The sequence below is a fragment of the Aplidium turbinatum genome, chromosome 3 (genome assembly GCF_918807975.1).
Source record: "Aplidium turbinatum chromosome 3, kaAplTurb1.1, whole genome shotgun sequence".
NCBI lineage: Eukaryota > Metazoa > Chordata > Ascidiacea > Aplousobranchia > Polyclinidae > Aplidium > Aplidium turbinatum.
This window is the reverse complement of record NC_137474.1, coordinates 8,407,212-8,425,107: the sequence shown is the minus strand read 5'-3', so window position 1 is coordinate 8,425,107 and position 17,896 is coordinate 8,407,212. Positions and strand designations below refer to the sequence as shown.

Here is a 17,896-nt window from a genome sequence, read left to right as displayed (position 1 = left end):
CAAAATATATTTTTGTAAAACAACAACACTTTGTATCTGCTGTTGATCAAAAAATGCGGTCGTTTGTGCGTAAATAGTGAGGTTGTTTCCAATTAACCAATCCGATCTTTTTTACATTGATTTAACGTCAGCAGACGTTAAGTTAATGTAAAAAAGGACATATTTGTTTACCGGGTTGGGCTCATACGGAAGTGGTTCCAACTTCGTCACATTAACAAGACCAAATGATAATGCGTAACACAGCAAACTACACAATCGAAATTTTAAATGGTCTTTAACAGTGAGAAAATAGGCCAATTTTTTAGTATATATGTCCGATGGAAAATGTTTAAATAGAATTGTCCAATGTCCAGTCGCAAGGTTGTCAAAATATGAACGTTGTATATTTATTTCAGCTCTTTGTTTTCATTTTTTCATTGGACTCCATCCCCTTTTATTGTCTTTGTAGCTTTGACATCATTTTTTTGGGGAGCATGGCTTGAGTCTCGTTTTAAATGCTGCGTATAACTAACAATGAGGGTTTCACACAAATTCGAGGCTATCTTTTTGACTGTCAAGGTTAAAATCAATATCAAGACTTTAAATTAATTCACCAGAAACCGAATTTTACCAAATACCTTGACACTGTTAAACATTCCCGTTCAACAGGGTTCGGAAAACTTCCAAGTCATGTTTGGCTTCAAAGGCCTCACGAGGTCAGAAGAATCCTTGCTTCAACAGTATGACTATCGATCTCCAATGCTTCTATCTCGCTTATCTATTGATCCAGGTGACAGATCCAGCTTCTGTTCCAGCAGCATAAGTTCAGACACCACCAGTACAGGTAGTTACGGACTTTATTGATCAAAGGTAGAAATACTCCCACTGGGCTTCAGTTTTATTCTTGTCTATTTGTAAACAAACTTGCATACATGGAAACTGGTAGATAATGCTATGAACGTGTAGGCTGTAATTGAGTAGAGATCGGTTTGTGTGAACAATCAATTAAGAAAATCTACTTGAACGTTTAATATTTTAGAGAAGCGCTTATTTCCTAGTTTAAATACATTTTAGCTGTATTTCCATTTAATATTTGTTTTTGAGATGGTTCTTATTCATAAATTTTGTTGTGTTTGCTCATTCGCTTTGCATTTGCTCAATTTCGATGAGCCAAAGTCAGTTTTTTTTTTCTTTGTACATATCTAATTTAAGAAACATCATTCATTCTTCTATTTAGTATGGGCCTTTACAGTTTACAGTAGTTTCTTTTTGATTTTGTCTAAAAAAAAGTAAAAGTGGTCCCATGCTTGTTTCAAGTGTCGAGAATGAGAAGATATGGTTCTCATTGTACTAAGCCTTCGGCATTAAGGAGAGTAGGATGGCCAGTTCCTTTCTCGGCTGCCTTTCCTGCAGCAATTTTGGCCGCCTAATTTATTACACCCAAGGTAGAAGTGAGCGGTGTTTTCAACAACCAGCTGAAGCCGGGAGTCCAACCGGGTTTACATAATTGGAAACCCAACGCCTTATCCACTGCGCCATCTCACCGCTGTTTTGTGTACCGGAGCGTTACATGTAAAAAAATTTATTACAGAATGGTGTTTTGTAGAATGGTATTTTTCCCTGAAACACCTAGTTTTTGTTTACAAGAAGAAACGACACGATAAACACGCGCTGAAGGTGTTATTCATATTTCAGACAATTCTGATTTGCTTATGAACGGTGGGGACGCCTCCGAGGTGGCTCATAACATCCTCAAGTGGCACTGTAAATCTTCAAACAATGGAGGAGATCATACGCGACAAGTTGGAGCTCTTCCAGATCGTTTTCATCCTCCATCTCCTCTTGATCCTACCAACAGGGATCGTCCAATCTCCTATCCGAATGATCTGATACCTATCAGGTGGGATGCTCATTGATCAGCTTAATGTCATGGCAATTGCGCTTAACGTAGCGTGGAGCATTTTCGTTGGCCATTATGTTTTGGGTGCAACTACCGATTTACCTGCTGGTTGGTTTACTTGTGACAATGAGACAATGTGAAAAAAAGCTTTATTTTCATATTTGGGTGATCGTGAGCTTTGTGTCATTGGAAATAGATTCCAAACCACTTCAAGATCTCTTTTTTTCATCGCTTCCACGTAGCCAGATATTAAAACGCTGCAAAAATAGCAACTGCTGCTAGCCACATGTGGTAAGTCTCATTCGACTGCGTGTGGCTCTTATATTTTTCGCCATTACTGCAGCATAGTATTATCAACTGCCACTCGCGTTTTATCTGGATGTCGCCTCACTGTTGACGCCACTTACTAATTTCTTGCTGTTCAAAACTGTTACTCAACAGTCTCGGCTCGATAGCACTGAATGTTTTTCGCCTGGTTGAAGTTAGAAAACTTTCATGTTAATTTACTTACATTCAAGCATGACTTCCCGGGGCACAAAAAGGTAATTTTCACGGATAACTGACTTTTATTTATAGTTTATCTGAACTGCATGTCTTTAACCAAACGCTCCATTGGTTTTGTTTTTACCATTCTTAAAGAAATTGCCTCGTTTTTGTGAAAGTCAGCAGTCTCACTGCAACTTGTAACTTCTTTTCTGGAGCTCACTTAAAAAATCCACTTACTAGACGACGTTTATAAACAATATTTTGATTAAAAATTTTGTAATTTGATGAAACATCAAGGCAAGAGTGAGAGTTACGTACATCGTCCAGTAACAAATCGGTTACTGCTTTGTTTGTGGATTATTAAGCGAAATTTTCTTCAATAAACAATCTCGAACACATCGATTAACAATTTGCAAAACTTGGCCACGGCACAATAATTAATAACCATTAAAACGGTTTGCTTTTTTTTGTTCCTTTCATCAAACCACAACGAATTCATCAATTTGCATGGCGCCATTTGCATGCGGCTGACAACACAGGGTCAGTTTCTCGGGTGGCTCGTCGACCTTTCTCCAGCTAAACGACAGCAACCTTGGTGACAACCGGCCGCCCCTTGCTCACTCCACGGGATGCCTGCTTTCAAGGTTTGTTTTCTTGTGACTTCCCGTTCTGTTGTTTTGTCGGTGAAAATGTTTAATTTTTTAGTTTTACACAGCGTTATTGTCCATAAAGGTGTTGAGACACTCGTTTTCAAGCTGAATGCTTGTTTATAGTTTTTCAAACTTGTTGATATTTTTAGATCTGATAAAATTTTGTAGTCTAAAGGTAAAAGTGCAAAGATTAATTGTCTTTTTGCTTTTTGATAAAAAACTAAGCAAGCTACTGACAATGTGTATGCGTGTGATAGTATTATTCTAACCGACATCCAAACATTACGTTTATTTGGTGAAAGGTCAAAACTATGTCCGTATCATGAAATCGCATACTAATCGCTTGCTGGGCACCCGGTAAAACTTTGATTTTATGGTTTTCCGATTCTTTTTGGTTTAAAATCATCCTGACATTCAATTCTTGCCTTTTTCTCTATTGTTCGACGATTAAGCATGCCGAAATATTAATCCATACTTCAAAAAATTCTAAATTGAATCCTATTGGTTTTTATCCGCTTGTGCACTATTTATTTTACTGATTAATTATCATTTTTCGTCGTTTTGCATGTTTTTACGTCTTTGTGATGATGCTAGGTTGTTGAAAAACAACGAGGGGTGCCACTAAAGTATGTGATCTACTTGCATGCAGATAGTTTTAGTTACTACGCAGTAAACTGAAATACTTTTCGTCAGCCGACTTAATGAAAGTTATACAATTTCGATAGAGAGGTTACTATCTTCAACCATAGACAGATAAAGCCAAGCAACCACACGGCATTTAACATCATACATTAGAGGGAACATAAACTATAAACTACGAACGTTTTCGGCCATTCTCAAGTTAGCCCTTCTCAATTCTCTTCCTTAATGAAAGTTCGACTTTAAGACTACATAGCCTAGCGGTGAGAGCCTTGGTACGACGCTCGATAGGGCGGCGGTTCGACACCGCTCAAGAGCATGCTGCTGGGTCTTTGGCCAAACACTCAAAGGCGTGCATGAATGTGGACACGAAGTTTGGCTGTTTTGCCTTCCAGTCCACTTAATCTTAGAACTCTTCAACCAGCACGGTAGGCTACGACAAAAAACTTCAAATTCTGTGATTTTTGTCTCTTTCCGTATCAGCAAAAGACATACGCAGTATCGCGTACGTTTACTTGTTCACAGGAGCTTTAAAAACTAAAATGAAATTAAGATTGGCCCATGATATGAGAAGGACCCACAGAGGATACAAACTCTTACTGATATGCCGACTTCAAACAGTTTTGAAAATGATCTTTTTAGTTCAATTGACCGGTGTTGTATCTCTACGGCATAGCAAAGTCGTTTTTATGTAAAATATTATCCAATGCATTACATATAGTAGTTCGCTAAATTTCGACATTTCATATTTTATTGTGAAATGAACTCGTCTGATCGGTCCGATCCCACGTAGTTTTTGTATTTAATCTTTAATTTTTCACTTTGCTGGATGTTCTTTTTCTAAGTTGTTAACCCAATCAGAATAGTTTTCTTCAATTTTTGTGTCACTCGCACGTAGGTACTACGTCATTAGTGACGTCACTAATCCAATATAGTTGATAGTCAATTGGGTCACTGCTTGGATTTGCGTCTTTTGTGCCCTAATTTTGATTTGAACGGTAATGAGACAGGTTGATCCAGCGAATTGATTTGGTTTTGAAATATGACGTCGACATCAATAGCTTTGAATATGTCTATTTTTGCTTCAGTTGTCACAAGCAGTTTTAACAAACAACAATGACTACGTGGTACATAGAATAACTATCGTTCTAAAGAACCATGAGTGTGGTCTAAATGCTGTGTTATTTTATCTAAATGCGTTCGTATTGTTATAGCGTCAGTATTCCCCGCATGAGTAAGAGTTGCACTTTAGCCGGATAGACAACTTCCTTTCGCTGGTGCATTGTGCAGCGATCTGTTTTACTATATGGTCAATTGGTCATCTAACTTTTAAACCCACATTTCCTAGAAGCTTTTTTCTTTATCATTCAACTCGGTTATTTTTTTGTATAATAGTTACCAGCTATATTGCCCTTGCCCGGACATCAAAATCCGTCATTTTTACATTGATTCAACGTCTGCGGATGCTGAGTCAGTGTAAAAATGATGAACTTTGTTGTCTAGGTTCAAATTATGACACAAATACAACGTCAAATCAACATAAAACATCGCAGTTGCTCGAGGTTTCCGTTGGAGCCGTCCGTCTTGGACATATATGACATCGGATACAATTACCCTTGAACACAGACCGGGGCTGTAACTCGTCAATGAAATTATTTTTTCTGGTCCACACACGTCATCCCGTACAGTCAAACGCCAATACCGCAGGAAACAATATTCTGATGCGGATTGCTTTATTTACGTCATCAACCCACAGGCTGCATGCGTGTGGGTGAAAAGCTGCATTTCAACATCAGAATGTAAACCTTTTGGTGGCTATCATCATTCAGATAAAAGCATACTGATTTTCATCGAAGCTGTTGCGTCCTACTACCAGCCAAGTAACAAGCACAGTTATTTTTACTGAAGCACAAATTTTAAACGAAAGTGCATTGTGTTCTTATGAGGCCATTTTTACGCTTTGTTGATTTTAACACTGTGATTAGAACGGTTTTGAAGGCATTTCACTGTCTCGAATTACTTGATAAGCAAATTTTTGAAATATCTTTGCGGTTGCTGTTCTGCTGTGAGGTTGAGCAATTCTGTTACGTCATGGACTGACAGTGGTTACCCTTTTTGCGGCGGTGTAAAATTTCTTTCGTTTTCGAAAGCTGACACTTTTCTGCTGTGACTAGCTTGAATGGTATCTCAACACGTGAAATAGTTTAGAAAACATTCGAGTCGCTCATCCCAATTAGCATAGTTTTTGCAATGCTTTTCACGATGAAAAACATTTATTATTAGGCTACAGTCGACGATGAATCACGCTTAGAGGTCTTTCGTGCTATTTCCTTTACATCTACAATGTAAATGTATTTCTGTTATTTGCAATATGCAGTCAAATGACGTGGCGGTTGCCAGCAACTAAAATGGTCCGGACAACAAATCAGTCGTTTTTTTACATTGATTCAACGTCTGCATGCGTTGAATCAATGTAAAAAACGACTGATTTGCTGTCTGGGGGGTTGTATTCATGCTTGGACAAACTTGACAGTGTCAGAATGCTAAGTATTGGTTTTGCCAACTTGATTGCAACAAACTAGGTCGATTGGGTACTTGTGTTTCACCTGAAAACAATGGATGTTGAACCTACGTAAAATGCTCAAATCTTTTGTTCTGGTCTAACACAGTCCAGTGATGTGACGCAATAAATTGTGACGTCAGTGAAACTTCTTCCGTGATTGCTCAACTCAGGAATTTGTTAATTTGGTGACCGGAATAAACAAAATAGCAAAGCAAAATACCAAACAGCAAAATATATCATTTTTACATTGATTCAACATCTGCATCAATGTAAAAATGACAGATTTTGCTGTCTGGGGCCTTTCTCAGAGAACTCTTTCCAGACGGGGAAAAGATGCAAGAATTGAAATCTTTTCAGACAGTTGTATCATTCAGTTTTTCGTTGATTTGCTGGGTTAGGTGTAACCTTTTTCCAACTGTGCTCCACCCAGAATAAAAAGAAACATCCTCATAAGTTTTTTGTATAGCCTATTTTAAATAGATTTTGAAAAATTGTTCACATTTTCAGTGCCAGCAAAGTAGCCTACATCGTTTTATGTTGTTTCTTTGTGCTAAGTTTGCATCATAGTTTAGTTGTTACGAAACTAGCTGAGAACAATAAGTTGAGCTGTTACGCAATCTGCAGGTGGTAAACATGGCTCGTCACTTTTTAAAGTGCAAGTTTTACGTAGCACCACTTTTATGCAATCGTAAACCAACGCAAAAATGCATGCACTGTTCAATCAACTATCTACAGCGCTTCACTTTTTTTCAACCAGGAAATCTGTCCCTGTTTCGATGTTGGATAGTGCAAAAGGGCAAACAGGATTTGCTGGCAAGGCTGTTACATTTCGCGCCTCCATATTTGTGCAAGTTAACCATCCCTCATCATGCGAAGCGCACAGCAAAAACTGCGTGGACAGTGGACGCGGTTTCCCCACACATATTGAATCAGCTTGTAGAATTGATCCTTTTAACATCGATTCAAAGAAGTTAAGGTTGCATTGCAGTGACGCAACCTGAGAACTGTTTGTTGGGCATTTCAAACAGCTGAAAATTGTATCCTAATTTTTTGTAAAAATGTAAAAAGGACAACCTCTCTTTGCAGGAATGAGTCACCACAACACATATTCTATAACATTTGAAGCACCGGTACTGAAGATATCTTGTGTTCGGTTCTTGGGCTGTTAGACATTTTTTTTTTGGGTCAAAACGAAATTCTTAAACAAAAAAGGGCAACCTTGTTAGCTGGTATAACAGAGACTTGGCTTTTCAGCAGTTGTGCATGAGATTGCGTAATTTCACGTAAGTTGGGATGACTTATCTCACGATATTTGCTGTAATTGAGATTCTCTACTCATGACTCCCTTTGAGCAAGCTGACTTGTTGTTTGTTGAGATTGTATGCTGCTCACGATATTACTGTGGTGATTGTTGTTGTTCTTTCATGCTCTGTTTTGTGGCACTAGAAGTTTAAACATGTTCAATTGCTCAATCTAATAGATGGCTATTGCTTGTTGCTCTGATTTTGCGTTGTTTTCGTTAAGCAAAGAATTAACTTTTTGTAAGCTGTAGAATGTAGATAAATGAAGTCACTTTGACTTAAACTGTCAGTAATATACGCCATACGACAATAAAACGCTTTCAGCAAATTCTTTTCCAAGAAAGCAACGGAACATGCTTTCCGCTTTTCGTTTGTGTTTTGCGGCTTCAACTTTGCTCAGTTCGGATGCACGATTAATTAAGTTTAAATAGTATTTAAACTTAATTTTTTACTTCTCAGAACAGTTTTTCTTTCTATTAATTTCTGTTTGCGACCACTTGTTTGAATTTAAATTGAATACTTTTTATTCAACAGGTGATTTTTCCTTCTTGCAAGTGTTGAATCATTTTATCAAGGCAGCTTATTTTGCATTTGCGTCTGTAGCAAAGATGCCATAATAAATAAATGCCAATCTCGTTGACAGTATCACTTTTAAACTAATACATCTTGCATGCTGTACTTACCCGAGGTTGCCAGATTTTTTTTTCATGTATTCGGCCCAATTGCCACCAAAAAGTAGCCCAATCATTTACAAGTTGAAACTACATTTGCGACTGCCAAATTTTCTTGCCACTCAGAAACAAAACTAGCCCAGTTTTCCTGCGGACCAGGCAAAACTGATTTTGGCCATCAAGGTTAACCAATGTAAAAAAAACAGATTTTGTAACTCCACTATGTTGTGGTACCGCAGATGAGGCGGTTGTTTCGATTCCTCTGAAACCACTGTCTTTTCATTGCGTTGCGTGGCCGAGCGGTGAGAGCGTTTGGCCGATGACCGTGAAGCCTTTGGTTCGACGCCCGCCAAGGTTACGCTTGACAAGACACAATGTCACGTTGTAACGCGAAGCTTTGATTATCATCAGGGTTGGACAACTGTGAGGTAGCATCGGCTTCTGGTAACAATTTTGTTGAATAATATCCATCTTGATTCTTGACCCATGTTTTTCTGACATTAAGAAAAGTGATACTTTATAATAAATTAAAATTGTATGTACTTTACGTCCAGTTGGCGTACTCTGAGGCTGAATACATGATATTTCATTGTATTTTGGAGAAATTCTTCAACAGACATCAGTGATTTTGAGGTTTAGTGCATACGTCTCCTACATATCTTTATTCACCGCACTTTGTGAAGAAATCATATCTCTTTTTTTTCAAGTCCTGGCCCCAACCCACTGCAATACAACGGAAACGAAGACTCTTCGAGACAGTCACTTTGCAGCAGCGGCTTTGGAGACACGGATTTTCCGCCTGTTTTACCTGCGAAACAAAACAAGTATGACCATCAGTGTTTACATTCTGCAATTAAGAACATGTTATTGTGCACCGATGTATAATCAAAAACAACTTGTGTTCACTAGGTGCATAAGTTAAGTCGACAAAAACTAAATCTGTGTAAGAAGATTATGTTGAGGACATCACTAACCCATGTGGTACGTGGTAGGCCATTAGACCAACTCGAATAAAAGCGGTGCTCACTGAATGCGTCAACATTCCTCTGTCACTGTAAAGAAAAGAAAGACTCACTGTTCTGAAACAAACTATAAAATTGAATTTGTTTTATTTGTAACGGGCATTTGTAATCTCAAACCATAGTAGATTTTTTCAATCTACTGTTGAATGTTCAAGACAGGATCATTGCAAGAAGAAACGTTTGTATCATCCAAGTTGCTTTGCACTTAGGATACACTGAGTTTTCTAACACTTTGCATAATGTTTCTAGAACTGTTGCGTGTAAATATTTTGTGGCTAAACGCGAGAAAAAACTTTGATAATATAGAAGGCATATAAAACTTTCGACTGTCCCCATGCTGACAAAGACAATTTTCGATATTGTCTTACCTCGTTGTAACTAGTGTGGTTGGATTTTTCAGATTCCCATTTGCCAACCATGCATCGCCGAAGGTATTTGATGAAGATCTTGAAGATGAAGAACCGCCTCCTCTTCCTACCAAAAAGAACAAAAGTAAATATTTTCAATCAACCTTTTGCTCTCACGAATCCAACACGTTGTAACAATTGACGATTTGTTGATCTTTAACAAAGTATCCTTTTCATTGCAATATTTCAAGCTTAAACGACAGGAATAGGACACACGTATTTTTTTCTCCAGTTGATCTTTACATGGAGCTCTTTACTCAAGAGGAGCCACAACCTCCTCCGATGTCCGACATATACAGGGAGACAGCGCGGAGGTATCGTGGTGCAGATGACTTGCTTGTCACATCTCCTGGATTACACCGGGGCGGGCGCAACCACCAGAGCACTAATTCTCATCACAGTGGTGGTAGTAGATCTCCTAGTGAAGGTTTGAATCGACACAGCAGAGCATTCACTTTCCATGCGACACAAGCACCACCTTCAAAAGAAGACGGCCAGACTACAGCAGCTCCATCAGCCACCGTGAGTCATTTTATGGCAATGTCTTTTTCACGGAATAGTTTTTAAGTTAGCATCTTCAGTACTAAGCTACTATAAAGTTGCTAGCTAAATCAGTTCATTGATTAACTCTAGTTGTTGTCATAAGTCATATTTTCTGTCCCAATGATTTGAATTTAGAAGTTTTACTCATTGGAAAGTACTATGCTTTTTACACCTTCGACAGTTAGCTGAACTTTTGGGAAGTGATAGTGTATTATTTTGAACCCGATTCTATAAAATAGTTTCGTAACTTTTTCACAACTTGTCATAGTTTCAATGGTGTTGTACCCGTGGCCTTTACAAATATCGGTAACTGCAATGCTGCTGTAAGGATGTATCGCGTATTAACATTATTTTCATTTGAAATGCAACTTTAAGTCAATTTTTACGACGTTGACATGATGACATTTTGTATTCAAGGCAATTTGTCGACTAACTGTTGCTATTTAAAATTTGAAAACAAGATTTATTATCGCTTCGAAGTAAACTTCAATAATTATCACATTGGTGTCACTGCTTAATGAAAAGGTCAAAGACGGCGAATATAATTACGTAATTTTCGCGAAACAAAAGGTCGACCTGACAGCCAGTGTGGCTTTTTATGACCGCTCTGTGCTACTGCATACTTCTTGCTAATAGAGTTGTAAAGCTATGTTTGTTAAAAAAAATGCGATTCATTGTTTTTATTTTAGTGGATTATGACTTTATGGTTTTTCCCAATCAAAATATTAGTGCTAATCTGGCGCTGGAGAGAAACCCAATTACGGATCCATAGGATGCACTGCCTGAATAGTTATGTTTGAAATTGCGTTAGTAGTAGGTTCAGGATGTGTATCTACGCTTTTGTAACGTTGTTTAAAGTAACATAAGGAGTTTGTGGATAAATGTGCTGCTGCCGTATGTATTAACCAGAGGAATTTTGCAAAGTTTTAAATCTTTCAATTTGGATCAGGCAAAAAACCACTCGATAGCTTTGTGGTCTGTGTGTTGTGTAAAACGCAGATAGCAGAGGAATACAAAGAGCTGGATTGGGTATCTTTGTCAACTCAATTTAAACTTCATCTTTTTTCATCAGTCCACTTCTCCTCATCATTTGAGAAACTCGATCACATCTTCTTCGTCTGGATACGGAACTCCTTTGTACACTTCTGAATCCAGTCTCACTTCTCTTCAAGAGCAGACTCCATCTGGATCTCTGTCTGCTTCCCAAGAACCCCCAAATCTTCCTCCGAAGAAAAGACAGGTACCTTGGTTTCATCTGCATGGTGACGTCATTCAAATGCATTTTAAGAAACTAAAGTGCAATCGTGTCATTCAGAATGCTCATTGCTCAACTTACGTTTTTCACTAATTTTGAATTTGAAACACAGTTTTTGTTACCAGAAAACTTGCATGGTTTATTTTAAGTTTTACTTATTTTGGTTTCATTTTGTTCAGTCTCTTCGCAAGCGTACGCATATCTCGTCACCATCAGTTCCTGCTTCTACATTTCCGCAACGATTGCAACATCAACTCGGGCCCCACACTGCGAGGCCCGACCTAACGCATTCTGAACATAATTTCCAAGAGACAGTGTTTCAGTTTCCCCCGCCAAACGGGTACCCCCCGACAAGTGACGATGTAAATCTTCCTCCCCCAATTTTACCGAAGCGAAACAGCAAAACTTTTTTGCGCAAGACAGTTGACCAACAGAGGATGCGCTGTGAATCCCTGCCTGCTAACAACGTCGACTATTATCATGCAAACTTGCACGTACAACAACAAAGCATTGACCTGATACGTCATGTTACTTGTTTGCATCCTGCCCAAACCGGTATTGACTTGATGGGTCCGGATCAAAAATCCCAGCCAAACACTGTACTTCCTCCTTTACCTCAAAAATCAACTGCTCGTGTAGCGTCCACTGTGTATCGCAATGATTCTGAGGTACTTTTTTATGTTTTATGTTTAACTGTTCCCCAGTGTCTACAAACGTTAAATTCTTACACAAGTAATATAAAGCTGACTTTTAAGTTTGCATTGCATAAGCCATTTGCTTCTGCCGTCTTTTGAACGTTGCACTTTCACATTTTTTTGTTTTACTAACTTGCAAAAAGTTTTAATTTTTTTCTGTTGGAGACCTGAGTTAACACGTCAATAAAACGTTACTAGTCAACCTTCCAATGTTGTAAATTATCCTTAAACTTTTTAGAGAGCTCCGGCTGTAAACTTTGTCCTACTTGAAGATACCTCAACGTCAGAAACACAAAATACAGAAGACACTGTGGAAGGTATTTAAATTTTCTGCATTTGTTTCTTCTTTTTTTTTAATTAACCCATCGTATGCGAGGAGTCTGTGTTATGTTGTTGAAACGCAACTTTTAATCTTTCATGCACTTTGCTTGACGGTATTAAATCTTGACCGATGACTTGAATCCAAACTAAACCGTGTGTTTTGCTCACAAGCGATTTTTCTTCCAGTTCCGTCACCTACTGTGGACCATAGCACTACAGCAGTGTCTAATGGGAAGGACAACATCAAAAAAAACCCCAAGTCCCATCGTCACAGCACGGGTTCTAAGGGTTGTGAATTACCGCCCGATGACCCTGGTAACCTGTTAGAGGTGGTGGATTCCACTGAATATTTGAGCTTCCATCGCCATAACAAAGATGATGTCCCTGAAGTGTGTGCTGGCTGCATTGATGCGTTGATCGTGTATGCCGCTGAAGCAAATAAGAAAAGTAAGCAATACTTGAAAGTGGAGCTATTCTTTATAAAACTCTCCTGGTGGTTTTTCTGCGTGATCTTTTGTCAAGGTTGAAATGTGCCATCTGTCAAACCCTGAAGCTGATGTCAACGTTTGAAGGCGGTCTTTTAACGTTGTTTTTATGCACTTTTAGATTTAATCTATTACGAAGCGTTTCTGACGACTTACAGGACCTTCATTTCACCGATGGAACTGCTCAAGAAACTCCTACATCGATATCCTTTGAAAAGCTGTTGATAGATTTTACTATAAATCCCAAGCCCATCTGTAATCTAAGTGCAGTGAAAAAGTGACAACTTGGTTTAATTCGTAGATTATTTATTCACTGATGATTTAACTAAAGTGAACGTTTTTTTCAGTGTCATCCTAAAGCAGATCTAATCTAATCCTTGCATTGAACTGCTTGGTGATGCAGATTCCGTGTTGTTACGAAAAAACTCCCTCTGTCCTGCCTAAATAAAGGCATTTATTTTCATTGTGGAACGTCTGTCAAAAATGTGCATGTTCTCAACGGAGCTATCAACGTTAATACGAGTTGTTGATAAAACGTCTTGTGTCGAGGAAGAGCAAACAATTGGCTTTTAAAAACTGGTGACACTCTAGCCAACAGGCTACATAATTTTCAACATAACCTGCTTGTTGCCTAGATAAGCTACTGCGCATGAGCCTTCTGAACTGAAAGCTAAAGTCGGTTGTAGATTAGCGTGTAGTCTACTTGAGTCCCATATTTGCTATGGAGCAAACTACACTGTGTGAAGACCCTGAAGGACTATTTTTAATATAAAAGTTTTATTTCCTTGACTTCGAATATTTGAATCCACGCAAAAAGCGTTCAGCTCTGAGTCTTCTGCTCCTGCGGACAGGACCAACAGCAGAACAAGCAGAAATGCCTTCTTTCTTCTCTTGCGGGTGGTCGATGAACTCAGGTTGGGGATTTTTACTGTGGTGTGAAACTGTCAGACTGGTTTCTTATAGTTTATGCACTTGTGATTGCAATTTATTACTTTGTCACCTAGCCAATGTGATACGTTAGGTTGACATAAAACAGGAGATTTATGTCTAGAGGAAGTAAAACTGTGAATTTTTGGTTATCTTCGTTCAAGAATATCACTATTTTCGATGCATGACTGATCGGGGTAATTTACTTTTCATTGAGTGTTGCCCCGATTTTTACCCATGGAACGACTGAAGATGCAAGAATTTTTAATTTATTTTTTTAAACATTTTCTAACCTGTTCAGTTTGGTGGATATCACTAACGAGATGCTCAGCTTGCTCATGGAGCTTGTGTATCAGCTGCTGTACCGTGGGGAGCTTATGCTAGCCAAGCTTCTCAGGAACAAAGTCCTTTCGAAGCATGAACACCGAAAGATTAAGAAGATCGAAAACTGCGTTTTGCCTTTGGCAACACTGGGCATTACTTCCAAGTGAGCGGAAAGATAATTTGAAATTTTAAAGCTACTGTGAGCTGCAATTGGTTATACTGTCATTGAAATCAACTGATTTGCAAGCTTTCAATTACCCGTCACAATTCGTACAACTAAACTAGATTATCTCAAACTCAATCAGTGCAATTTATTTTCGTAACGAACGTTTACTTGGCTTATTTTTTCAAAACATCATCTTAGATCAGTGACTCCCAACCTGAGACCTTGAATGCAGTGATTTCAGAAAAACAAAGTATTAAGATTACATATTTTTGAATAATTTTTTCAATTTTTTACTGAAAGTCGCTTTCAGTAGTTAAAGAGTCCGTGGGCTTGATAACTGTTTGTAGGAGGTCTACGAATGCAAAAAGTTGGAAAGCAATGGTGAGATCAACCAACTATTTTCACAGGGTTCACAGCGTTCATGAATTCAGCAGCGAGAAAATAGCCGAGCAAATGACGCTCTTGGATCTAGAGATGTTCCAAAAGATTGAGGTCGGTTTTTTTCTGAATACTGAAAAAGTTTGGGTGTTCATCAGGAATATTATTGTTTCTAGCAGTTGTTGTTGCACCGTTCATCTGATGAATGCGAAAGTAACAATGGAACATACGAGTTGTGGTATTGCTTAGCTGACATTTCGCTAACCATGACAATGCGTATCCTCGGAGCGAAACACAAACAAAATAAAATTTGCGAAGTTTTATACTGCAGTACGGTTGAAGGCAAGAGAAACACCAGTGAAGCAATAAAATAACTTGAACGCAAAAGTAAAAGCAAAAATCATACATCAGATAAACGTTGTTACTACTGCTAGAAACGAAAAGTTTTTTCAGTGATTTAAATCTATTTCTATTCGCTTTTCACATTTCAGGCAGAAGGAATAAACCGTTTTCATATTTTTTTAGATCCCTGAAGTCCTCCAGTGGGCTAAAGATCAGTCGGAAGATCTCTCTCCTCATCTCACACGCTTCACTGAGCATTTCAACAAGATGTCCTACTGGACCCGCACTGTCATTCTGACTCAGCAAAAACCACAAGAAAGAGAACGTCTTTTGAATAAGTTCATTCGAATAATGAGGGTGAGTTACTTTTGCCAAAGCAAATTATAGCAGTAACAACAACCGTGTGTTATTTTGCGTCCATTGCGACAGCTTCCAGTACGCTGCGAAACACATTCGCAACAGACAGCCAGTAACACCGAATGGAAAGGCATGAACTGTCCTGTCGAGACACAGCCGCGCGCTCTGGCAGTGTCGAACCGACGTCCTTTTTCAAAATGGAGTCGGTGTTGGCTTAGGCAACGCAAACTCTGGCTATCCATTGATCTGCTGAAGGTTTGATATTGAAAGCTGGCAAGGGTTCTTATGTACACTGTGTTGGGTTCACTCATGATTGCATGTGTTCCATTGTCCCCGACGTCTGCAGACGTTGAATGAATGTAAAAAAACAACTGATTTGCTGTCGGGTAAGAATAAAACAATTAATGTCCAAAACGCTGAACTAGCCACATGCTGTTGTTGTTCTTTCCGCAATAGCATCAACTTTGGTTTTTCTTTTAAACTAAGTGTGTGTTGTTTTCTGCAAAATCCACTGCGTGCCGTTTCAAAATCAACTATCAGCATTTTTGACCAAAATGAAATATTTGTCGTCAAGTTTACAAACTGGATTGATTGTTGGCACAATGCTTTTGTGTTCACCATGAAAGTGCCAGCTTTGTTTCTTTCATCACATGATTCGTTTCACCGCAGCTCAAGAATTGAAAGCTTTCCAGCTTGCAAAATCCGCCCTTTTCACATTCGGCAGACGTTGAATCAGCGAAAAAAGGACGGATCTGGCTCGCTGGATTCAATCTTGTCTTTTGTGTTGTTTTTTTTTTGTTTTCAAGAAATAGGTTTATTGGCTGCGAACTTTCAGAAACAGCGGAATGATTTCTTTACGATTCGTGCAATCGATTTCTTCATTGACGTCAAACAAGCGTCTGTAAATGCTTAAATACCGCAACAGGTTGGAAATTTTCCGAAGTGGGAAATTTCGTTTCTAGCCTTAGACTTAATCCTTTCCAGCTGTTGAATTCTTAACGATTGCGTCATCGGTTCCGCTTGACTAAACACAGCCTCTATTGCAGCATCTTCGCAAGTTGAACAACTTCAATTCCTACCTTGCCGTTCTATCCGCGCTGGACTCCGCTCCTGTGCGCAGATTGGAGTGGCAGCGGCAGACAAGCGAAGGATTGCAGGAGTACTGCCGTTTGATTGACAGTTCATCGTCTTTTCGAACTTACCGTGAAACTTTGGCTGAAGTATCTCAACCGTGCATACCTTACCTGTGAGTGGCTGATAATTGCTGTGAAAAACTACCCAAGCAGTTTATTCTGTATATTTTTATATCAAAAAATATATCACCAGCAATTTTCGTTACTAATTTACTATTTTTGTTGTTGATCTAACATTCGTTGACGTTAAGTTGTCAACGTTTGTTTACACATTGTACCAGTCTGTAAGTCAATCCCTTTCGTAGACGTTGAATCAATGCAAAAAGGGGCCTCATTTACCTTTATCTTCATCTCTGATGTTTTTTTCCAGGGGATTAATTCTTCAGGATCTCACTTTCATCCACCTCGGTAATCAAGATGAGTTAGCTCCCGGAGTCGTCAACTTCCGAAAGAGGTGGCAACAATTCAACATCCTGGACACGATGAGAAGATTCAAGCAATGGTACAGCTTGCTTTTACCAACTTGTGACGTGTTTAAGTGACGTTTATACTTTGAACAATGAGACCTCACTGGTGTAAACGTGCTTTTTACAGCTAGAAGTGTGTTGATTTATTGACCTATCCACGACATCGCAACAGCCGCTAGTGTCCTGCTGGCTTTCTTTCACATGAAAGCACATTTTCAAAAACCTGTGCTCTTAAATTGAAGATTAATAGTCTTTTTTGCAATGGAAAAGCTCTCAAAAGAAACTTTAAACTGATCAAATAGCAAAATTGCTGAGGAATAGCGGTCATAAAGTTTCTCAAGTAGTTTTTTTACTTCTTTTTAACAGTCGAAAAGCACAATATCGCAATGCCGCACTTACACAGGTCTTTAATTTTATCCGTTTTCACTTTCAGCCAATATCCCTTCCGGCGAGATGTGGACGTGCTTCGGTTTCTGGATGGCTTTCGTGACTTTTTGTCGGAAGAGGCCTTGTGGGATTTATCGCTTGAAATAAAACCAAGAGTCCGCAGGCCTAAGAGAACTCCAGTGGTAGGTGCTGAGATGATGAATGAATGTGTTTTTTTTTTCATTATTCTCCGTTTTTTCTTTATGATGAATGTTTTTTCGCCATAACAAATGACAATACCTTCTATTCAAGCTAAAGTGCTTCAATTTTCACTAGTTTTGTTTTAAATTTGTTGAAATAAGTTTATGTTACATTGAGACAATATCTAACATCAAAACTCTTCTAAACCTTTAAATCTAACTGAACCAATGATGCGTGTATCACCTCGCTAAGGTGGCTTTAAGTTTTCCTTAAGTTTTGTGCAAAATACGAAACGCAGAGTGATTTTCGGCTAAGATT

At 38.6% G+C, this 17,896-nt stretch overlaps 1 protein-coding gene across 3 annotated transcripts in view; it reads left to right on the top strand.

The window, feature by feature from the left end:
- Positions 1–17,896, top strand: part of LOC145767316 (rap guanine nucleotide exchange factor 1-like) — a 34,921-nt gene that overhangs the window by 15,764 nt on the left and 1,261 nt on the right. For 2 of the 3 annotated variants that reach the window (XM_082579112.1, XM_082579111.1), the window contains 17 exons: positions 649–823; positions 1,675–1,879; positions 8,897–9,013; positions 9,612–9,703; positions 9,851–10,140; positions 11,234–11,401; positions 11,596–12,084; positions 12,350–12,428; positions 12,619–12,879; positions 13,039–13,120; positions 13,727–13,831; positions 14,146–14,331; positions 14,742–14,826; positions 15,238–15,411; positions 16,458–16,657; positions 16,915–17,046; positions 17,445–17,580. In XM_082579112.1, coding sequence (XP_082435238.1) covers positions 649–823; positions 1,675–1,879; positions 8,897–9,013; positions 9,612–9,703; positions 9,851–10,140; positions 11,234–11,401; positions 11,596–12,084; positions 12,350–12,428; positions 12,619–12,879; positions 13,039–13,120; positions 13,727–13,831; positions 14,146–14,331; positions 14,742–14,826; positions 15,238–15,411; positions 16,458–16,657; positions 16,915–17,046; positions 17,445–17,580 — 2,976 coding nt within the window. The remainder of the gene's footprint in view (positions 1–648; positions 824–1,674; positions 1,880–8,896; positions 9,014–9,611; positions 9,704–9,850; positions 10,141–11,233; positions 11,402–11,595; positions 12,085–12,349; positions 12,429–12,618; positions 12,880–13,038; positions 13,121–13,726; positions 13,832–14,145; positions 14,332–14,741; positions 14,827–15,237; positions 15,412–16,457; positions 16,658–16,914; positions 17,047–17,444; positions 17,581–17,896) is intronic. The other variant, XM_082579113.1, reaches the window with a different exon arrangement.